General features: G+C 39.5%; 1 protein-coding gene across 1 annotated transcript; it reads right to left on the bottom strand.

Annotated features, from left to right (window-relative positions):
• Nucleotides 1–17: 17 nt before the first annotated feature.
• On the bottom strand, nt 18–24,574 carry SQLE (squalene epoxidase). Its single transcript, XM_027132426.1, has 11 exons — nt 23,381–24,574; nt 19,650–19,902; nt 12,953–13,133; nt 11,373–11,469; nt 10,327–10,440; nt 10,021–10,192; nt 8,114–8,209; nt 3,568–3,710; nt 3,003–3,099; nt 1,252–1,339; nt 18–554 (listed from the first exon to the last, which is right to left on the bottom strand). Exons 1-11 carry the CDS (start codon nt 23,669–23,671, stop codon nt 362–364), a joined length of 1,725 nt encoding a protein of 574 aa, XP_026988227.1. The 5' UTR covers nt 23,672–24,574; the 3' UTR covers nt 18–361.
• Nucleotides 24,575–24,909: the final 335 nt, after the last annotated feature.

Raw genomic sequence — 24,909 nt, 5'->3', positions numbered from 1 at the left:
ACAGCACGAGGCAAAAAGACATGAGAGTTCGTTCTTCATTTTATTTGCATGCCCCACAGTAACTCATCCCAAATACTGAATTCAAAAGACAAACTGCAGTTCCTCAGTGTTAGCACTAATTTACGGTAACAATCATTTCTTTTACATATCTATCTTATTGTACCCTTCATTTGAAATTGCAAACTAAAGTATATATTTACATGTTTATATACAAATAACTTCAAAAACAAATTAATCCCAATCTTGGTCCAAGAGTTCCCACTTTAGAAGAGGTATAGTACTGTGCTATGTACATCTCTTCCAAGTCTCTTCAGACTTGGCAAGTTCCCAGTATTCATTCACAGATGGTTCCCCTTTAAGCTTAATGAACCAAGTACTTCATTTCTGAGTAAATTAGAGGAAATATTACAGAACACGCTCTGTACAATACAGCACCACTACTGAAAATGGCTCGGGGTTTTGTAATCCAAGGTTCTGATTTAAAGCAAAAATATGTGGCATAGGCTGCAACGGCAAAGAAGTGTCCGATTAAAACCAGAGGATTAGGAGTCAATCTGTAATAAATAGGAAAGATAAAAAGTATATATATAAGTAAGACCTGGAAATGAAAGTTGACTCATAAAGAGGTTCCAATTATGTATCATCTGTAAAGGTAAACACACACTCCACATTTTAGGGGACTTTATAAGCTTGTATCTGCCAACTAAGGGACAAATTAAAAAATTTTTTTTCTTACAAGAAACTACTTAGACTTCACCCCTGTCAGAGAAGCCAGTACCTCCTCTTCGTTTATTAAATTGTCTGTTTTGAGCTGTTTCTCTCACTAGTCTTGAGATCTCGGTCTGAAATAGCTGGATTGCCTGGCTTGTTGAGTCTAGATGTTTCAAAAGATAACAGTGTTGACATTCAGATAGCAGACGAAGGGGAAACGTCTTAAAGAATTTCATTTTGCAGACTTCCCAAGAATAATTCTACGTATGTCTGCACCATCAGAACTGTTACTGAGTTTCATGAGTCCCAACAGAATTAAATTCTAAGTATAAACTTCTGTTAATCACGGTTCCCATAGAATCAACCCTGTTTCTTAGAACAAAAATGCAGCACTAACTATTGCCTGTTTTCATTTCTCTGGGCTACGTTTTGTTTGGGATGCTACTGGATGATAAAATGGTGCTTGCAGTCACTCATAAACCCAACTGTCCTAAGAAAACCTGGAACACCCGTTTCCTCTGTGTCATCGAAACAACTTACACAGAAAGCAGCCCAACTGGACCAGCAACACATTCTCCACCAAGTTTGAAGTAAAGAAAACACGCTTTTCTTAGTTGATGTAGGGAATCTAAAATAAAAGTTAAAAATTACTCCCGATCAAATTATCCACACATTTATGCTGGGTATTAATGAAATGTCAGAAAAAAAATGAATGTGTAACATTTATTACACCTTACAGATAATTTCTAAAAAATCTAGTGCTGGCATTTCAGCAACCCAAGATTTCCTTTAAATTTCATAAGTCACATTACACATAGTAATTTAAGTGTGAATAAACGTTTTCTGCTAGTAAATAATTACTAAACATGCAGGTCTTAGAAGTTAGTTATTTAAAAGCTATTTCCTTGACTGTGTTGTAAATTCATTAAATGATGCAAACTACTTTGTTGTAAACACTTTTCTTATAAAAACACAGTTCTAGAAACCAGATTCCCAGTCTCTAAGATGCCTGATCCATATCTCTGAGCAGTAAATTATCAAGTAAAAAGAACAGCTGTGAAGAGTAATAATGCCTTATACGTGTACATTTTTTATACTTTTCAAAATAATTCATTAAGCCCTCACAACATAATATAATCAATAACCTTTTTAATAGTACAGAATCAATGTTCTTCTCAAGTATGTCTAGATTGTTCTTCACAAGATGAAAAAGGGTACAACTGGTAACGTTTTACTCCAATAAAGCTCATTCCTCCTCCACTATTTCGTAACTTTTTTAATGTTGTTTTGTCGGCAGATTCAAACTCATCATGTACGAAACTCAAGAGCTTAGAAAAGCTTAGAAAGAAGAGCTTAGAAACACTCCAAATTTAGTTCTTTTCTTGCCCAACCAGCCACTGTAACTTCCATGCTCAACTAGCAAGAGAGATTTGCTTGGCATATCACAGTAAGTTGTCTTTTCTTTTAGCAAGAACGATGGCTAGAGACTCTGCAGGAAGTATTTGTACTGTATCATCCTTTGTAATCAGATCACCAAAGCACAGATCACTAGGGCCTCAGCCAGGTCATAGAAATAGCTTTGTTGTAAACACCTGAGGTAATGAGATTCAAGTTATATTTATTCTTGAAAACCTAAAGGTCTAGTTTTACTAACCTACCACTCACTAATTTGTATACGGCCATGGTTGGGAGGTGGCACAGATGCCTTTTCCTCCATTTCTACCACTGTTTCTGCTTAGTCATGTTTTCCTTAACGTATAGATTGACCATCACCTCATATGGAAACAAAAACAAAAGCGTGGGAATATTTCTGCTTGTGCACTTTAACAAAATCTAGGCTTGATATGAAGCTCATATTCATTTTACAAAATACAACTTTGAAAAGAAATTAAAACTAGTGTTCAGGAAGAAAAAGATTAACAACTATATTGCCTTTTAATTCATGGCCAGAAAGATCTTCCATCACAGTCCCATGCATTTGCATAAGATTTGCATCGCAATTTTATGCATCTGATTTGGACCAGAGGGGTGAATAATGACACATTAGTGAGGTATTGCTATTAAGGCTGTCTCCGGAAGCAACAGCCTTCCACACAAAGTGGTGGATACATGATGATTAGAAAAAATCTTGCTCAAGGGCTGAGTCAAAAAGGACTACCAACTTGGAAGTTAGCAGACTCAGGAAACATTTCTAGTTCTGGCCTAATCACTAACTTTTTTGTAATTAAGTTCCCTTCCTGTGCTAAAACCCTGCACTTCAGCAATATTCTTTTAAAAATATCTGCACTTACCATCTGTGGCAGAAAATAATTCATAAAGAGCCTGAGCAAGGATATTCACAACAAAGGAATGAGACGTTTTTCTTGTCCAATAGAATGATTTTTTGGCCTAAAAAGGAAAAAGATCACTTATTATATGGTAAAGGGAAGGAAGAGAGAGGGAGGGAGGGAGGGAAGAAGGAAGGAAGGGGAAGGGGGGAGAGGGAGAGAGAGAGAGAAAGAGCACAAACTGATGTTTATAATCCCCTAAACTGATAGTTATCCTGAGGACTGTTGTACAGTAATTATGCCTTGTTCAACATTTACACACCCACCAAAAAAAAAATCTCCAGAGCAATGAGTTACATCTCTGAAGCTAAGTGGCCCATGTAATCCAATGTTATATAATATCCAAATACAGAGATTCTAAAAGATTCACAGGTTACAAGTCAAGTTCTTAATCCTGAACAAGACTGCTTAAGAATCACTACTAAGGACCAGGCTCCTAGGTACAGACCTCCCCTTCAAAGCCCCATTCCTCTTAGGCCCCCCAAAAAAGTCTGTTTTGTGACTTTTTTGTCAAAGAATAATATCTTACCTGGAAAACAGCTGCATCATCATAAAGGTCAGGGATACCCTTTAGCAATTTTCTCCATAGTTTTATATCATTAAAAACAACAGTCATTCCTCCTCCAGTAAGAGGATGCCTCATGTTATAAGCATCTCCCAAAAGAAGAACACCTATAAAAAGAGAGAAAGTAGATTATGACATCATCCTGGAGCATCCTTTAAGACAAACAAAAAGACTACTCTGGTAATTTATAAACATTTTGAATGTGAGCTAGTAAATGAGAATGTGAAAATACAAGGGACTAAATCATGACTAAAATTTATTCAGGCAAAAATTCAAGAGTTGATTCAATTAATATTTATTGGGTAACTAATATGTGCCAGACCCTGGGGATACAGTGAGAACAAGAACATGGTCCCTGCCCTCAAGAAGCTCACATGTATGGGCTTCCCTGTGGCGCAGTGGTTCAGAATCTGCCTGCTAATGCAGGGGACACGGGTTCGAGCCCTGGTCTGGGACGATCCCACATGCCGCAGAGCAGCTAGGCCCGTGAGCCACAACTACTGAGCCTGCGCGTCTGGAGCCCGTGCTCCGCAACAAGAGAGGCCACGATAGTGAGAGGCCCGTGCACCGCGATGAAGAGAGGCCCCCACTCGCCGCAACTAGAGAAAGCCCTCGCACAGAAACGAAGACCCAGCACAGCCAAAAATAAATAATTAATTAATAAACTCCTACCCCCAACATCTTCTTTTAAAAAAAAAAAAAAAAGCTCACATGTGACCCTAAGATTAAGTCAAACAATGTCAAAATATTTATAAGGCCTCTTCCACGAAAAAACACAGAATGTACAGGCATCCATGCATAAATAGCAAGCCTTCCACAAGGGAAAAAAATCAAGAGGTCGTTGACGTTTCACAGTAATATTTGCTGCCAGCATGTTATAGAGAGATGTCTGTAGGTTCCAAGGGAATAGGCAGATATTCCAAAACCATCAGAAGTTAATTTAGGAGAATAAGCCTCGATTGAATCTTAGCTGAAAATTAGGCCCCCTTAAAAACAAAACTACGGAAGCAGAAAGCTCTGCACTTTGACTCGAGATACACCTCCTGACCAAGCTCCTGACTAAGGTTCCCATCAGCTGTCAGCCTGGCTAATGACCTATGACTTAGAGGGACAGTTAAACAAAGTATTTATTTAATTTTGTCTCTGAGAGAAATAGCCAACCATAGTAATAGTGGCAAGGTGGCAGAATTATGGATAACTTTTTTCTGTAATGTCACAATATACTACATTTGTAACTAATTATAGAATACACATAATATATATTAATTTATGAAAAGGTATATTCTAAATATTAATCCAAGTTTTTTATGTATTAGTCTAATACCTTCACTAAAAACCACAAACTATAACCAGCTTTTATTCCTCTTTCTCCATGGAACATTCCCAGTCCCACCAACTAGGATATGTTCTCACAGCATGCTGTTTATATCAGTTTGGCACTGGCTTTCATTCTGCTTTGCAGTATAGTTTGTTCATACGACTGGTAGTTTATGATGCATGTTTCTCCATAGCAAATGACAGCTGTTTATGTTCAGGAGCCACAGTATATCGACAGCTCCCGTTCACACCTCTCCTCAGGGCTCCACACTCCTGTTTTCAGTGGGGCTCCACCTGGCCATTCAAATGACCTCCCAGCCCTTCACACTATGTCCAAAAGTGAACTCATCATCTCTCCACACTTCCCTAAACTTACACACTTTTCCCTATATTTCCGATGTCAGCAAATAGGTGGCAAAATTATCTAAGCCTGAAACCTGGGATCCATCAAGAGACCTCACTGTTTCTTACGACCATTAATCACTGAGTTTCATGCATTCTTCATCTTAGATGCTACCCAAATCCATTCTCTACCTTCCATTTTTATTGCCACACCCTAGTTAAGGCCCTTCATCATCATTTACATGGAATAATTAAATAGCCTTACTATAGGCTTTAGTCTGAACTTTCCTCCAAACCACCTTCCACAACATATCAGAGTAGTATCTTTGAAACAAAACTCTAGTCATGCCACTACCTTGTTTAAAAGTTTTCAATGAACTATTAGAACTAATAAATGAATTCAGCAAGGCTTCAAGATACAAGTTAAATATGCAAAAGTCAATGTTTTTCTATACACTAGCAATGAAGAATCTTAAAATGAAAATAAGTCCACTTGTAATAGCATGAAAAGGAGTAAAATAGGAATAAATTTAACAAAAATGTGAAACTTACTCTCTGAAAACTACAAAATACTGTTGAAAGAAATAAACTCTTAACATTTACAGTCAAATTTTGACAAGACTGCCAAGGCACTTCAATAGGGAATAGTCTTTTCATCATATGGGGCTGGTGCAACTGGATAGCCACATACAAAAGAAGCTGAACCCCTTCCTCACACCATACATAAAATGTAACTCAAATGAATCAAAACACCTACATGTAAAAGCTAAAGCTATAAAACTCTTAGAAGAAAATATAGGAGTAAATCTTCATGACTTTGGGTTGAGCAAAGACTTTACATATGACATCAAAAGTGACAAAAGAAAAAACCAGATAAACTGGACTTCATGAAAATTAAAAACTTCAAAGAACACCATCAAGGAAACCAAAATGACAATCCATGGAATGAGAGAAAAACTTTGCAAATCATATCTAATAAGGGATTTATATCTAGAATAAAGAATTCTTAGAACTTAATAAATTTTTTAAAATTTACCCAGTTAAAAAATGTGCAAAGTCTGAACAGACACTTCTCCAAGGAAGATACACAAATGGCCAATAAGCACATGAAAATATGTTCAACATCGTTATCCATCAGAGAAATACAAATCAAAATCACAGTGAGATATCACTTCACATCTACTAGGATGCTATGAGCAAAAAGGCAGATAATAACCAATGTCAAGGATCTGGAGAAATCGGAACCCTCATACATTGTTCATGGAAACGTAAGATGGGTCAGACACTTCGGAAAACAGTTCGGCAGTTGCTCAAAGCATTCAACAGAGTTACCCTAAGACCCAGCAATTCAACTCCTAGGTATATACCCAAGAAAAATAAAAATAAATGTCCACACAACAACTCATACACAGGTATGAACCAAAAGTAGAAACAACCCAAATGTCTACCAATTGATGAATGGATAGTCAAAATGTAGTACTGACATACCCATACATGGAATATTACTTGGCCATAAAAGCAAATGAAGGACTGATACATGTTACATGGATGAACCTCAAAGAAGCCAGTTACAAAGGATCATATTATATGATTCCATTTATAGGAAACATCCAGAAGAGGCAAACCTATAGAGACAGAAGGTAAATTAATGGTTGCCTGGGGACTGGGAGGAAAAGAGGAGTGACTGCTAATGGGTACAGGGTTTCTTTCTGGTGTGATAAAAATGTTCTAAAATTAATTGTGGTGATGGTTGCATAGACCTATGAATATACTAAAAACTAATGAACTGTACACTTTAAATGGGTGAACTATATGATTTGTGAATTATATCTCAATAAAGCTATTATAAAAGAGAACTTTTCAATGACTTTCCATCGTTTATAGGATTAAAACTAAACTTTAAATATCTTACCTTTCTACCACTCTGACACCTATCCTATGCTCCAGCCATAGGAAGCTACTTGAGTTCACTTAAGTGCCACCATTTCTCGGCCATCCTAGCTTTTGTAGATGTTGTTCTGCCTACTTAGAAGTTCCTCATCTCTCAGGACCTCCCTGGTGGCACAGTGGTTAAGAATCCACCTGCCAGTGCAGGGGACGTGGGTTCAATCCCTGGTCCGGGAAGATCCCACATGCCACGGAGCAACTAAGCCCGTGCACCACAACTACTGACCCTGCGTGCCGCAACTACTGAGCCCACGTGCTGCAACTACTGAAGCCCGCGCGCCAAGAGCCCGTGCTCCACAACAAGAGAAGCCAGCGCAGTGAGAAGCCCGTGCACCGCAACAAAGAGCAGCTCCCGCTCGTCGCAACTAGAGAAAGCCCGTGGGCAGCAATGAAGACCCAACGCAGCCAAAAAAAAAAGAAAAAGTCCCTCATCTCACTGTCCACCTGATGAGCTCCCACTCACCCTCCGTGCCCCAAGTCCAGCTTTGTTTCCAGAGCAATGTCTTCCCTAATCACCCTTCCCAGTTCACAGGCTCCCCTCCCTGCCTTGTACACCCCACCCCTTCGCAGTGAATCTGGGGTACCATGAGTGGGCTTTCATTACAGCCTTTATGATCAGTGTTCTGAAACTATATGTCTATATCTCTCACTAGAAAACTGCCTTCTCTAGATTAAGGACTGTATTTAATTAACTGTTGTATCTCCAATAACTAGAACAGTGACCTATATGTACTGAATATTAAATAGTAGATATAAAACTAATTTTGGTATTACTAATGCATTAATCCACAGTAATCAAGTTTCCGTACCACATGTTACAAACTGTACCACATACATGTCATTTGGAGTAATGAATCTGAATATTTGGAATATCTTTTATAAAATCAGTCCAATAAAATAGTACCTCGTTTGTTTACTGGTGAAGAAGGGAGGAAGCTTGCTGGCATCGACCTCAAACGAGAATTCTGAGTGGCTTCTAGGAATGGTTCTTTGAGGTGATCTGCAGTAAAGCCCACCCCACCAAATAAATGGTTTATAACATGCCAATTTCAAGTTACCACATTTTCTTATCAAGAATAAACAAATACCTACTACACATCTGTTATGGTTGTTACATATATTCCTTGCGAAAAATCAAGAACTAATTATTACTAAAATTGTTCATTAAGCACCTAGTTATTCAAGCTAAGGAATTACTAAGGAATCTAAGAGAAAATTAATGTAAATAGATAAACATAGAGCTGGGTGAACCAGAAAACTTGAGGAAAAGTGAAGCAAATCCAGATGAGATGAGACAGGGAGAAAAACCACCCACCTCTCTTCCAAATGTTAAGTGCTAGGTATCATATATTTAACGCCTAATTTACTGTCACCACCATATTCTGTAAGATCAGATGAAATATACCACCAATTCACAAACAGCAGGAGGGTATGTACAGTAGAAAAAGGGTAAGGTGTATAGAGCACTACCTTTCTGAGCTTTAGTTTCTTCATCTAGAAATGAAACAGTTGGATTAGCTTATCTCTGAGATACTTCCCAGTTTTAAAGTTTTGTGCTTCTACCTGCATAGAAAATAAACTTTCTTTTCATACAATTCGTAATCTTGGAATATAGGAGCAGAATGCCTATGCTGAAACTATTCCTTCCTACAATGAGTAGAATTTCCATAACTTAACTAATTTGAGCATAAAATTACACAGGGCAGTCTGCTGCAACTAAATTTCGGATTGGGGGAAAAAAATCTATATAAAAGAAAAAAATGCTAAAACTATCACATTATTAACTATCCTTTTCCTAAATATGCATAACTCATTCTTTCCATCTGAAAGCTTCAAAAGTGGCTTAACTGAGTGAAAATGTATTGAAGTGCTGAAAATGTCATTGTTAAAAATCTAAATTGGTCCATGTATACCTTAATTTCTGTTAATATTCCATTAATTATTAAATAGTGCTTTCACTTAGTTTAAAAAATAACTTTGCTTAATTTAAAAAATAACTTAAAAAACATAATATTTAAATAAAACGTACTCATACCAAGGATAATGTGCTATTACTATAATCATATCATAACTGGCAAGCAGGGTTTCCCTTCAATTTTATCAATATTCTTAATAATTTGTTTACATTTCTTTCTTACATCTTCCTATTCTCAAAAAATAATAATTTTAATGAGTGTTTTACAAAGATGTCTGAAAGACCCCTTACAGCCCTCATGTTCTGAGGTCAGAGATGTATGAGCCAGACAGACCTGCTTTCCACCTTGGCTCTGCCACTTACTAAAGGTTTGTATTTGGAGAAGCTAAGTAACCTCTCTGAATCTTAGTTTCCTCATCTGTAAAATGGGGATCATAATGCCTACCTCATAGGGTAGTTGTGTAGACATTCAATTATGTTTGTAAAACACCTCTTACATGGTAGACATTCAATATATGGTAGCTATCATTTCTACAAAAACCAAGCACAAGAAGTAATTAAGTGTAAGAGCTATTTCAAGAATTCACATACCTAGACTGCTATCCAGACTACCTTAAAAAATACCATATATGCCACTATTAATGATTATTCAGAAAACTAATTATTACTAAGAAAAAATACATTGAAACTATTTTTTTTACTTGGAGATTTTTTTATGTGCTAGTTTAAATAGTTCATTCAGCTCCAGTGTAGCTGACTGGATGAATTTTTCACCTGCCATCCTTATCTTTGGCCTAATTTAGACAAAGCTTCAGTGAGAACTGGAAATGAAGGGCCTCTTGTGAGACTTGCTTGCAGACAGTAGATTACAATGGCAGTGAAATACTATTTCTTACCAGGTAATTGTGGGTAAATGTTTTCAGTCATGTATTCTCTTAAATTCCTTGGCATTTCTCCTCGGACATCAACAAGTACTCGAGTTTCATTAGGTGAAATCTGGTAGATGAGAACTGGACTCGGATTAGCTAAAATAAGTTCAGCATGATTTGCTTTAAACTGTGGTGCATTCTAGAAAAACAAATAAATAAAATATTTTAATAATTTTCAAGTTTCAAGTTGAAAAATAAATTTCCTACAATTGCATTCCTATGGTATAATAAATTAAAAAAAATAAATTTCCTACAATTGCATTCCTATGGTACCTTCATAAGGAAGCCAACAAAATGTGAAGAAACAGAAACTTTATTGGCGACCAGGTTTTTCCTGAACTTGGAAAAAAGTCCATCTGCAACAACGGTCAATGGAGCATGGAGTTCCTACAACAAAAACAAAGAATACTCAGCTAAATGGTTAGAAGTACACAGTGAAAAGGACATTCTTTTAAAAGGTACATGAACAAATTTAAATACATTATGGGGCATTACAGAGTATTTGAAGATGATGCTATTGAAGGAGCTGTTACATGGGCTGAAGGTAATGCACGACCAATCTTTAGAGACCCTTCCCCTTGAGTCCCTGAGGATCACCTTCCTCCAAAGCCCTACCATCCAAACCATCTGGGATTAAGCTACTTTGATGGACACTGGGGGAAACTGCTACAAAGCAAGCACAGCCCATAGAGGATTGAATCTCATTACAAATTCCAAGGACTAACCACATTCTTTTATGCTAGAATTTTCTAACTTCACATAGTGCTTTCAGTTAGTGGCTAGGGCTTAGAAGAATTTTTGTACATGTAGATGTATGTATTTATACTATCTTGTAATTGCCCCCATTAGAGTATAATTCCTAGGACGTGGTTACCCTATGGAGCAGCCGGGAAGAATCAACAGATAAGCCTTGGACTTTCTCTTCTTTACTAAACCAACAGGAGCAAACTATTTTATTCTGCTATTTCCCCAGACATTCTCTTACTTTTTGCCTTTCTTACTTAAACAATATTTTATTCTAATTATTTCTTTTATGCTGAATCCTTCCTTTTTGCATCTTCCAGTTCCCCTCTGCTTCTCTCCTAGGGTACATTTCTCATTTCAGTTTTTAATACAGTTAAAATCGTGGTGTTTGTTTCTGAAGTTATTTGAACAGCATTCTGAACAATTCTAAAGAACAATGTGTTCAGTTTGGTGCAGAGGGCTGAGATCTTGGTCCCTTTGATGAATAATAAATTGGTGAGCCTACTTTTTTAAAGGAGTAGGAGAAAAAGAAAATAAAAATCTCTTAGGAAGAGCTAATATTTGACATATCTCACCTTGATGTCTCCAGTCTCTTTATCCCTGTACTGAACTCCCATCACAGCATCATCTTCTTCTAGTAACTGCAGCACAGTGCCCTCAATAAACCTTGTGCTACAAGATAAATAAACAGAAATAAATGCTCTGGTAGCATAACTGAACAATTTAAATAAGGAGTGAAAAATTCCCTTTTCTGTATCTTGACTTTACCCATGTAAACTGGACACACATGTACATAGAAAAAGGTCTGGAATGACGAAAAGCAAAAAGATCATTAACGGATTTTAGAATTGGTGTGGTTTCAATTTTCTAATTTCTTTCTTTTTTTAAATTTGTTTTAATTTTGGCTGTGTTGGGTCTTCGTTGCTGTGCGCGGGCTTACTGTAGTTGCGGCGAGCGGGGGCTACTCTTCGTTGAGGTGTGTGGGCTTCTCACTGTGGTGGCTTCTCTTGTTGCTGAGCACGGGCTCTAGGCGTGCGGGCTTCAGTAGTTGTGGCACGCAGGCTCACTAGCTGTGGTGCACGGGCTTAGTTGCTCCGCGGCATGTGGGACCTTCCCAGACCAGGGCTTGAATCCATGTCCCCTGCATTGGCAGGCGGATTCTTAACCACTGTGCCACCAGGGAAGCCCTTAATTTTCTAATTTCTTAAAATGGAATACATATTACTAATGTAATGATTTTTTAAAAAGCATTTTAAAAAGTAACATGCGGTTTTATCTCATTCATTAAAAAATAAAATACATGCAGAAAAATTTTACATACCCACACAAATTCATACACGGAATTCGAACTTATCTACCAAATTATTCAGAGTAGTTACTTCTAGTTAGAAGGATCATGGATAATTTTTACAATCTTCTTTATATTTTTGAGTATTTTTCCATTTTTCTACAGTGAACATATACTACTTCCACAGATATCAAATTCTTTCAGTTCTAAGAATAATCCACTCATTTCACTTGCTTTGTCAACACTTAAGCCTTTGCCAATGACATGAGGGTTCTCATGTTTAAAACTTAAACCTCCATTATAATGCATAGGGCTAGAGACAAATATAAGTTAATAGTTAAGAGGAGAAGCCCTTTAAAAATTGTGAATCATTACACTATACACCTGTAACTTACATAATATTGTACATCAACTATAGCTCAATAAAAAGAGAGAGAGCAGCAGCCAGTTCTGTCAGTCTAGGTCCTTAATATGAATGGAACAGGGATCTTCTCTTGAAGTTCTCTAACCTGACTTTTAATAAAAAGTACCATAACCACAAACCCCAACTCCCAAATGGGCACATATGAACTTAAACCTTAATTACAACAACTATATCCTCTAAATTCCAACCACATAAAAGATCACATATTTAGTCAAAGGAAAATTCTCAATAGTTCTATGTCATTCAAAGGAAGGTTATCTATATGATACTCTTAACAAAGGCATTGAAGAGCTAACATTCTTCTAACTTATGGTTATTTTAGTATAATAGCTATGTTCTAACCCATACCCAAACACTTATGAAAATGTATAAAACAGTATTTGTAGGAAGGCCAAGTTTAAATGTGTTTCTTTAACATCATGTATTTGAAGCTGTAGTCTTACTTGGGCTCGGCCATAGCTGCTTTCCGGAGACTCATGATGAACCTTCCATGATGGAAAGCTCTTCCACTCTGCACATGACTGTTTTCTGACAGAGGGAAAGGAATCTGAACCTCTGATTTGCTCTCCTGATCATGAATTATGTAGCCATTTACAACCTGGGCATCAATACCTTCCACTGTATCTGCAAAACAATTCAGGTCAAAAAAATCAATTTTGTAATATACCCAGAGTCACACTAGGCACCAAGAGGACATGGACCATTGAAAATGAGTTTCTTTGTTCATAAAGCTATGATACCAACTGGAGAACTGGACATTACTATAACTATTTCAGAAATCTTAATGCTTCTGGAAGACAAGTCTTAGCAAATTCGTAATATCACAAAAGGTAAATATTTACATATAAAATTCACTCATTAAAATTCATAGGAAAAGTATTAAGACCCTAACAATAATGGGTAAAAGTGTATAGATGATTCACACTAAGCAGTACAGAAACATTGAACATATCAGGAAAAATGTTCAAAACTTGATTTAAAAAAATCAGTGAAATAAAACTGAAACAATAAGACACCAAATCTCTCAAAATTGCTAGTGAGATAAAGATAAAATGGATAAATTTATATATTACTGGTCATATTATAAAGTAATAACATTTTAGAAAATAAGTACAGCAATAATTATCAAGAACCATGAAGAAGTTAGCATCCTTTGATATAATAATTTTAGTCTTGTAATCCATCTAAGATATTCATCCTAAAGATATAATTCATATTTTTAATAATTATTAAAGGTATATACAAAAACAGGTTCACTACAGTGTTACCTCTAATAAGAATAACTGTAAACAACCTAAATATGAATCTAAGTTAGGTAAAGTATGTTATTAAGTATGAACTGAGAAAATACTATGTACAGGCTTAAAATTATGCTAAAGAATGGTTAACAGTATTGGAAATACGTTTCTGTGAAAAAGTGGACTTTAGCATGTATATTAAAATAGTCACATAATATATATTTAAATACATTAAAATATATTAGGATTAAGTACATTAAAATAACTTCATTTCTGATGAAAGGAAAACTTTATAATAAACAATTTTTATCACACATCTATGCTAAGATCAAAATAAATCAGTTTCTGATATGCTTTTTAGTCACACTTAAAGTCCAGTCAGGGACAAGCTGGATGAATACTTGTCACACATCTGACCTAGGACCAAAGTAAGTTAATTTTTTGGTATGGTTTCTAAATTATTCCAGTTAAAATTCATTCAGAGAAAAGTACACATACATCCTAAAAGCTTCCAGTTAGCAGTGTATTCACTTTGGATCTCTTTGCCAGTCTTTACTGACGTAAATGTTTAAAGCCCATCTAGTATTTCTACTTTTGTTTTGTCAGCTACTGAGATAGCTTGTTTTTCTTAAGCCATAATTATATTATGGAAGAACTTTAAATGCTAAAACTGTCCAATTTAGAACACAACAGACAATGTGAAAAGTATATAGATGATGTGAAAAGTATATAGTAGCACAGTAAAATTTTTCCTTGGGTAAATTATCCTAAGTCAAGTATATAAACAAGGTCTAATTTAAGATTTCTTGAAAAATCTTTCTCTCTCTTTCTACTTTATTGATGAAATCAAACATGACAGACTTTGGCACTTTTACTTCCTTAAGCAGGCAGGAAGATGGCACCCTAAACCTTAATGAAATTCAGGCTTCACAAATACTAGATAGTTAATAACTTTGAAGACAGTGATGGGACTTAGAGCTGTCACTAACTATTAACCATATAGCTCCAATATTAGACTACTACTATCAACATATCAGATAAACTGGCATGGAAAACTCTTCCACATTGAAAAATGCAGAATTGCTTTCTATGAAAAGGCAAGCTAAAAAACAAAACCAACAAAAAAACTGCATATGCTAAAAATGAAAAGCAACTTCAAAGTCAAACCAGTGAGCAAGTTTTAAAGGCAATAGCATAAGGGCATCAGAACCACAAGCCTAAAAGGCTGGAGTTATAAGGGCCACTCCTGGATAGGAGGTAGGGGCCCCCACAGGCAATGGACATTGGAACTTGGCACCATACGTAAATTTCTTGTCAATACGACAGAGACCAGAAAAAATCAATTCAACGCCCTGAGACATGGCATGGAAGTAAGCCATCTACCATAGGCCATGGGTGGAGTCATCCATAAGAAATCCAATCATAACTTTGTACCATGACCTGGTGTGAAGTCTGAACCTCAAAATGAGTATACAGTGCATAATAAAATAGGTATCACTTATGGAAGTCCAAATATAAATCAGAGTCAAGGAGTAAATATAACAAAAGACAAACAAAATTTATGACATTTTATTTAAATAGACTCAAGACCTAACTGAATGGAGAGTATACCACATTCATGGATAGGAAGTCCAAGACAATTTTTCTAAACCTGAGCTAGACATTTAATGCTATTTCAGTCTTAATCTTGACAGGGTTTGTTTTCATGGGAATTGAAACCTGATTCTAAATTTTATATACAGAAAAGCAAAAAGGCCAAGAAAAGTCAAGATAATCCTAAAGAAAGTGAGGTGAGGAGGAGGTTCCCCACTGGATAATGAGACTTATTATAAAGATAAAGCATTTAAATTATAATGTATTAATTTGAAGAGTTCTAGATATTAAGCTTAAGCCAAAGGGCAATCAATTCACTTATTAAAAACCCACACACCAGGATGGGTCAGTCAGTATTATATTAAAAGTCCACACTCCGAAAAGTAACTATTTCAAGGGCTTCTATTATCCATAGCTCATCACACCTGAGGGGGAACTGATAGCATAATGAATGTTAAAAAGGACTCTTGCTATGATAGTAAAGGTACGCATGATGCGTGGACTGGCTAAAATACCTCAGTGGCTCCCCTCCCTCTTGCACGGCTCTCCTCACCCTTACAAGAACTACCCATAAGAACCCACTGAGGTTTGCTGCCACAACCTTGGACATATCCCCTGAGGCTGGATTTCTAAATGATTCTAAGTCCAGTCATTAGTCTGAGGGCATTTCCAGTTGCCTGATGTTCAACGATAAAGGTAACAAAATCCTGTCTCAGGATACTGTCACATCTGCCTCAAGTGACCGTCTCATGAAGGGTGGTGGTTAGGAAACTTAAAAGGACAGAGGTGGACCTCCCTTCCTCACAATGCACTCTCTCCACTTGGGTCCAGAGCCCTGCAGTCTTTTGCTTTTCCTCCTCACCTGCTCCTTCTCGGTCGTCTTTCTTGGCCCCGGCTCACCTCACTGACCTCTATACGTTACAGTACCCCAGGGGTCGTCCTGCACCTCTTCTTGGCAATGTCATCTAGTCTCATTTAAATACCATGACTCCTCTCTTTCTCTCATCCCTCACATCTGATCCATCAGCCGGTCCTACTGACTCTTCCTTCCGAAGATAAATATATTCCCAGAATGTGACCACTTCCCCCACCTCTACGGCTACGACCCTAGTCCAAGCCAACAACTCTCACTGATTCCGCAATAATCTCTAACAGGTCTCCCTGCTTCTGACTTGCCACTTTATGATCTACTCTTTTTTCTACACAATAACAAGAATATTTTAAAATAATATTTCTAATCATACTTCTAAAATGTGAAATCTAATAACTCCTCTTCTTAAGATTCTCCAGTGGCTTCCCTTTGAAGTAAAAGCCAAATCCATATAGTGGACCACAGTGGAATCCAGCCCCCATTGCCCATCTGACCTTTTCTCTATAACTCACACCACTCAAGTCAACACGATTCTCTTTCCTTGCTCTTCAAAGAGGCCAGGCTCACTCCTCCCACCAGGCTTTTCCCCTTGATTCTCTCTCTGCCTGGAGAGAGAGTCCTTTCCTCCAGGTAGCCCTAACTCCTTCACCACCTTCAGTCCTTTACTCAAATGTCATCTTCTCAGCGAGGCTTTCCCTTCTCCCACTTCATTATTTAAAATTACACGCCACCCTCAACTCCCTATGTCCCTTTTCTGATTCTTCTCTAAAGCCCTTATAACCATAATATATACTCTAAATTGTATTTATTCATCTTTTATCACCACGCGCTACACTAGCAACTAGAATGTGTGCTCTATGAGGGCTGGGATCTTTGTTTTGTTCACTACTGTAGCCTCAGCACCCAGAACAGTACTTACAATACGGCCAATGCTTAATAAATATTTGTTAAATGAAGCAATGAATGTAACCCCTTTAGTCGCCTCCCTCTCAACTTTACCTTCTCTGTCACCACACAAACATGCTCTATCTAGTATCAAAATACCCCTCCTTTGGGGACTTCCCTGGTGGCGCAGTGGCTAAGAATCCGCCTGCCAGTGCAGGGGATGCGGGTTTGAGCCCTGGTCCGGGAAGATCCCACATGCTGCGGAGCAGCTAAGCCCGTGCACCACAACTACTGAGGCCACACACCACAACTACTGAAGCCCACCGCCTAGAGCCCGTGCTCTGCAACAAGAGAAGCCACCACAATGGGAAGCCCGTGTACCACAACAAAGACCCAATGCAGCCAAATATAAATTAATTTTTTTAAAAAACCCTCCTTTATCCTCACATCTGCATCTCACCTCTGCCGTTTCTGTATTCTGTTAGAGAAAAACTCCTCGAGAGTAGTTCTCTAGTCTCAAATTTTTAATCTCCCACTCACTTCAGTCTACGTTTCGTCTACACAACTCCACCAAAATACCGTCAATGTCACAAGCAACCTCCAAATGGCCAAATCCAATGGCCCTTTCTCTACACTAATCTTACCTGACCCTTCATTAGCAAACCATGACATGGCTCCTTTCCTTTCCTGATACGTACCCGTCCCCTCCAGCTAGAAACATTTTCCTCTCTTGGATTAAGGACACCAAACTCTCCTGGCTCTTTTCTGCCACTCTGCCAGCTCCCGCTCAGTCTCCCTGGCAAGCTCCTCTTCTTTTACCCAATCTCTGAACATCAGTTTCCCAGGACTTGGTTTATTCTGTCCTCTCTTTTCTCCCTGCACACTCTCCTTAGCTGGTCTCCATCACTGCTGTGGCTTTTATGTATTACCAATATGCGGACATCTCTGAAGTGTCTACTCCAGCCAGCTCAAATCACTCACTCCTCTGCACTCGAGATTCATATATTCAACTTGACATCTCCACTTGGATATCTCAACAGGTCTCCCAACTTCCTCCCAGTGCCTGTTCCTCTCTAGGTCTTCTTATCAGCAAACAGCACCGCCATCTACCAGTTGCTCAAATCAAAACCTAGGAATCATTTTTTAATACCCCCTCTCTCATACCTCACATCAATCCTTTAGTAAATCATGCCATTCCTGCCTCTTAATTTGGTCATGAATCTGTCCACTTCTCTTTACATCCTCTCTACCATACTAGTCCAAATCACCATCATCTGTCATTTGGACTTAGCAATGAGCTCCCACCAGACTCCTTGAGTTGACTCTTGCTACCGCACCACCACAGTCTTGGAGGCTATTCACCACACCATATCCACACATTCTTTTAAAACAGCTTTCTACAAACTGCAGGATGTGACTCAGCGGTAAATTGTGAAGTGACTTTCGAGCTGTGAATTGTACACTTGGGTAAAATCATGACAAGTATTTAAAAAGTAAAATTTCAGTCTGATTTAGGTATGTTTGTAGGTACTGAGTCAGGATGTAAGGTGTGTCTGTCACTGTGAGTAGCTGTCAAAGGTCTGAAGCCCTTATAGAAGCGTAAACAGGATGCTGTCATATTCCTGCTCCACTGCCTTCAAAGCCCTGCATGACCTGGCAGCTGCCTACCTCTCCAACCTTAATCTCAAGCCACTCTCCTTTCCCCATTACCCAATACTTTCTGGCGACATCGGTCTCCTTTTCAGTTCATTGAATAAAATAGCAAACATTCACATAGTGCTTACTACATACCAGGAACTGTTCTGAATGCTTTGTCTTTATGAATTCAATTAATCCTCTTAAACTATGAGACAAGGACTGTTTTAAGTGTGCCAGTTTTACAGGTGAGGAAACTAATACACAGGAGGTTAAGTAACTTAGCCAAGATCACACGGCTTTTTATGTATCTGAGGTGGTAGTCAAACCCAGGCAATCTACTGCCAGAACCAATGCTGGTAATTACTACAACATACTGCCTACCCTACATACCAAGCCAGCTCTTCTCAGTTCACAGCCTGGGCCTAGATTTATACTTTGATTCCCAAGAGTAGATAGCTGATCTGTCTTGTTCACCGGTATAGCCTTGGCACCCAGTACAGCACCTCATGCAAAGCATACAGCAAATATAAGTATTTCCTAAATGAGTAGTATTTAAAAAGCACTGGGTTAATGGATGAATGATGCTTTAAAAAAAAGGTTCCATAACAGGTACATCATATGCACTCCACAAATGATAGTTCCCTTCACCTTTCACTAAATTTCATGTCCTCATTCTGGTTTTCCAGTCTTCAATTTTGACCATTACAATGTTTTAGCCACTTCATTTATCTCACTAAGGCTACTTCATATCTCCTCATGCTTATTTTCTCCTTTGCTCTCATTTTCATGCAAATTTGTCGGTAAATGAATAGAGTAACTTTTATACATGAAAATAAAATGGAATACCTTTTTACCAGTCATAGCAAGGAGTGCTTGCTTATGCCACATAACTCCTGAAAATCACTATGAACCTACCTTCAAGACCCAGGTCTTTAAGGACATGATAACCGCCTGGCTGCAGAAATTCTCCGAGTATCCTGTCAGGCTCTTTTAAATCTCTCTCAATTACCGTCACCTTTCTTCCATCTCTGGAAAGCACTGCCGCCAAAGCAGAGCCGAGTACACCAGACCCCACGATGATAATTTCTGGATCATTTTGAGAAGATATCAACGTAGAGGCAGTTGCTCCTATTAAGGTTGTTTCCGAAATACTGGTTCCTTTTTTGCACTGTTTTAAAAAAAAAAGTGAATTATGTAGCCACATTTGTTATCTTTAAATCATACTACTATATAGACACACTGGACATTTGCATCTTAGGTAAAAACTATACCCTAAACATTATCAAACCAAATGAACTGTTATGTTTTTAAATCCAGATCATATATAAAAAACGATATCAAAATATTGGTTAAACAAAAACGTATAATAATATCCCAATAAAATTCAATGTGTATTCCATCATTCAGACATATTTAGAAAATGCTGTCACATATTTATAAATCCATAATAGGCCAAACATAAAAAATGTTTACAAGGGGCTTCAAAGACTTACGGGGAAAATTCTATCATTAATTACTCAATGCTTCAAATATATACTGAGCATCTACCAGATGCAAATCATGTACAACTTTTTTTTTAATTAATTTATTTTATTTTATTTTTGGCTGCATTTGGTCTTCATTGCTGCACGCGGGCTTTCTCTAGCTGTGGTGAGTGGGGCTACTCTTCATTGCGGTGCACGGGCTTCTCATTGCGGTGGCTTCTCTTGTTGCGGAGCACGGGCTCTAGGTGTGCGGGCTTCAGTAGTTGTGGCACACGGGCTCAGTAGCTGTGGCTCGCAGGCTCTAGAGCGCAGGCTTAGTAGTTGTGGAGCACGGGCTTAGTTGCTCCACGGCACGTGGGATCTTCCCGGGCCAGGGCTCAAACCCGTGTCCCATTGGCAGGCGGATTCTTAACCACTGCGCCACCAGGGAATCCCATACACAATTTCTGATATGACTTCATGTTGCAAATTATTCAGCACCCTGTAGATATTTCAACAATTCATCTTTATTTTCTCCCTCTGGATTTTCATCTGAAAAATCTACCTTAATCTAAAATCACTTTTATATAACAAAAAGACTGTCAAATCCTGGCTATTGATCTATTAATTGAGAATATTTATCGTAAAATTCCAAGAGAATAACTCATTCTGTCCCTTGGGATTCGACCTGTTCACAATTTTAGTCCTTACATATAAGAATATATTTAATTTACCTTCCTTTCCCCCTATCCTGATACTCTTAAGAGAGCCTAGTCAAACAAGTGGCCCTGCAGTTTAGGAATAAGGACAAACATTAAACCTATCACTCGTTGGGCTGACAGTAAAAACCTTTACTTTGATTATAAGAAGATGAAAAAGCCTGTTTTGAGAGATGTATGCCCACTGAGCATAACAGTGCCTGTTACTTTTTTTTTTAAAGAATAATTCAATATTTTTTGTTTTGTTTTTAGCCGTGTGTGCTGCACATGTGTGATCTTAGTCCCTGCACCAGGGACTGAACCCTCGTCCCCTGCATGGGAAGCACAGAGTCTTAACCACTGGACCGCCAGGGAAGTACCAGTTCAATACTGTAATAAGTATTTTTTCTTGGTATGTGGATTCACAAATATGAATACATTTCAGATTCAGAGCTGCAAGGAACCATCTTCCTTGAGTTCTCTGACCTTATCGATTAAGACTAAATGCAATTTTGATGGGGTTTTAATGCCATTTTGACAGGGTTTTAATAAAAAAGGAAGGAGATAAAACCTAAAATCCTTTAGAATTTTAATTCTCTGTGATTCTAATATTCATTCAGCCTGTATAATGGACTGGGGCCTTCCTGTCCATTCTACTTTTTTATAATTTCTCTTAGAGAAATTATCTTTTCACAATAGAGTCTACTCTTACTCTCAGTATTTCTTAATGGCCAGAGCAACTGTCTATATTTAAATTACTGTTCAGAGAGCAAGAAAAGCCCCTTTTGTCATCTTAGCCATTTGTTATTAGTTATTCTTCCTAAATTTTCCCTGTTAAACACACACACACACAATCCTGGAAGGAGAACTCTGGAGAAAGTTACATCTTTCAGAGCCTGGTCAGTAGATTAGTAGCTCCCACTAATGGGAACTTAGTACTCATTACAGTCTACCAATTCCCAGGTATTTAGGAAATAAGCAGAAAGCCTGAGGTGTTCACAGAGTGGAACCAATAGTGACTGCTGGTAATCCGATTTCCTACCCCCAAATTTCTCTGTGGTATAACGACATTCCAGCCACCTGGACTAGTGCTCAGCGACCTCGAGGGACATTATCTCAGACAAAGACACCAAAGACGTCAATTTGAGGATTTAAGATTCCCTCTCCCTCCCCTCCCATTCCTCCAACCCACACCCACCCTATCACTGAATTCAGCACCACTCCAAAGGTTCCTAACGGAGACTACCTTTAGACTAATGTTAATAGCTACTATTTATCACAGTTATGAACCAGGCATTTTGCAAACATTAACTCATTCAATTCGCTATAACTACCAGCAAGGTTAGTGCTGTTCCCACCTAAAAGAGGCAACGGATCCTTACAGAAACTAAGCAATTTGCCAAAGGTCTCACAGTCAGCAGTGGTGAAGCAAAACTTCTAAACCAAGCCCCCCCTCTTCTGCAAACCGTGCTGATCTGTACTGCAGATACAGGAAAATGATGTGGATCCAGGACCCAAAAAGAGTGAATTATTCTGTAGGCCACGCACCCTAACGTCAAGTCACTGTCGTCCCTTACTTGGCCTACTGCTGGAGTCTCTCACCCCACATCCCTGCTTCCACTCTTGTACTCCTACAATCCATTCTCCACACAGAAACTGGAATGTGCTTCTTAAAAAGTAAAAATCAAATATCATTACTCCCATACTTAGAATCCTCCAGTGCTCTTGGGAAAAAGTATAAACACCCAAGGGCAACAAATCCGAAATGTTCTGACCTCAACAACCTTCCCCCCCTCATCTCCCACCATCGTCCTCCTCTGCTGTCTTTGCAGGGATCATCATAACTTCACGCGTATTTGAAGACCCACCTTTGATTTAGGAACATGGCTGAACTGCACACGTTAGTCTCCTGATTTAGGACCTTGATTTACTCAAGGCTCCGCAGACTTGGGGAGGGGAGGGTGTTTTGCCTAAAACTTTAAAACACAGCATTTTACTCTGCCAGCTCTTCCCACTGTTCTGTGACTTTCCCCAGGCAGCTGTCCCTTCTTATAAGCCGCAGACTTAACCTGCAGCGGGTTTCTTTCTTCCCAGGTTCAAACATAATCCTTACCAAAGGATTTAAATTAAAAAAATATTTTTTTCCAACACAGATGGTGATTCTGTCCTAGTGATTCAAACATTTCAACTTTCATCATCAAATCAACATCCATAATCAAACCCATTCATTTAGCACTGGCACCACCAACACTAAATGAAACAAAGGTTTTTCAATCATTCCTAAGAGCCTCAAGGATTTAGCCAAGGAACAGTCAAGAGCTTTTAAAACAAACAAACAAACCAACCCAGCTATATGAGAATTCCTACCACAGTATCTAACCTGCAGCCTTTCGCCCTTTAAATTAGAATATTTACATTTGAGTAAACCCAGTCCTAATTTTAATATAACACACTCATTCATTTGCCCACTTGGAATTCAACCTACCCTCCTAGACCCGAGCTGCTCTTTATTTTCTGATCCAGGGGGGGATTTGGCCCAGAAGAAGCCAATGAAAGGCAAGGCTGACAGAATATCCGAGAAGACCGCGAACTGGGAGCCGCTCTGCTGGCGCCCGAGGAGGGCCCCGTTCCGGTAGCGACAGCGATAGGACAGCACCAGCCCCAGCGACAGGAACACCAGCACGCACAGCAAGAGCTCCTTGTTGGCCAGAGAGACGAAGTCTCCGCATTTCTTATAAAAATAGGTGAAAGTGGCAATGCCAAGAAAAGTCCACATGGTTTAAAGGCTTCTTCGGTGACACCGGGTCAATGTTCAGATCCGATCTTTTCTGGTAGGGTTTTGGTGTTTAGATGTTCTCCCCAAAAGGTGTTGCCAAAAGTAGCACGGGGGACCGGCCAAAGTCCAGTAAACACCGTCACAGGATTACAATTCAAATCGGACTAATTTACAAAATCACATAAAGTTAGTATAAAAGTATCAGAAGAGGGGAACGTTCTCCAGGATTTAAAAAACAGTATTTAAAAATCTGCTCCAACAGCTTCCGACCAGGCTCTCCCCTTTCAAGCAATCCATGTATTTCCCCACCCCCTTTTTTTTTCTGGAAGGCGAGGAGGGTCCTGGGGGCTATTCCGGATGATGTTCTAAATTTTGTTGCTGGCTCGTCGCGCAGTAAAATTGCTCTTCTCTCTCACCAGCAGCAGGTGCCCTTTCAGAAGAGGAACAGGGGGAGAAACATCAAAGAAATATCTCGCGTTGGGAAAAATGCGGCTTCGCCTCGTCCGACAGCGATGGCCCAGCCGGGTAGGAAAGCGCCAAGGGCTGCGGCGGTGAGGAGTGAGCGTCCTCTCTCGCCGGGACCGCCTTCGCCCACCAAAGATGGCCTCGGACTGGAGACTGCGGCTCTAGGGCAGGGAAGCGCAGCCCCTACCTCGAGACCTCCACCTCACCGCGGCTCCCGAGGCACCAGCCCCCGAACCTTCCAGCCGCTGCACGGCAGTTTCCACAGCGCTACCCTTAGAGGGCGGCGGCGGCGGCGGCGGCGGCGGCGGCGGCGGCGGCGGCGGCGGCGGCGGCGGGGGCTCCCGACGGACTCCTCACCAGCATCCCTCGCGGGCGGCGGCAGCCTTCCAGCGCGGCGCTTCGGCAGTAACCAGAGTAACCGCCTGGAGCCCTAGTTGATGGCCAGGCCCAGTGCACCTCCGCGGAGGATGGGCTAGGCCTGGGCCAGGGACCAGAGGACGGGGCCCCGCCCACCGTCACCGCCCTCCGCCTCCGCCAACCAATGACGGCGCGCACCGCGCCGTAGGCCGAGATGGCGCTATGCCGTGTTTGGCCAATCGTAGGCGGCGCGGCCCGCGAGGTGCCGCCCAGAGAGGAGCTGGGACGAGGTTGCGTGGAGTGGGGTGGGGGCGTGGGGATGGGGGCCCGCCGCCCGTTGGGCGGATGGGAAGATATTGGCTGGCTCGGGAGGCAGTATGGCTGGAGGGGGTGATGCCCTGAGTGCCGCGGTCCCA

Source organism: Aethalodelphis obliquidens, unplaced genomic scaffold, assembly GCF_003676395.1.
Source record: "Aethalodelphis obliquidens isolate GAN/ISIS:26980383/991018 unplaced genomic scaffold, ASM367639v1 scaffold41, whole genome shotgun sequence".
NCBI classification, from domain to species: Eukaryota; Metazoa; Chordata; class Mammalia; order Artiodactyla; family Delphinidae; genus Aethalodelphis; species Aethalodelphis obliquidens.
The sequence above is the reverse complement of the archived record's forward strand: the minus strand, read 5'-3'. Positions and strand labels throughout refer to the sequence as shown.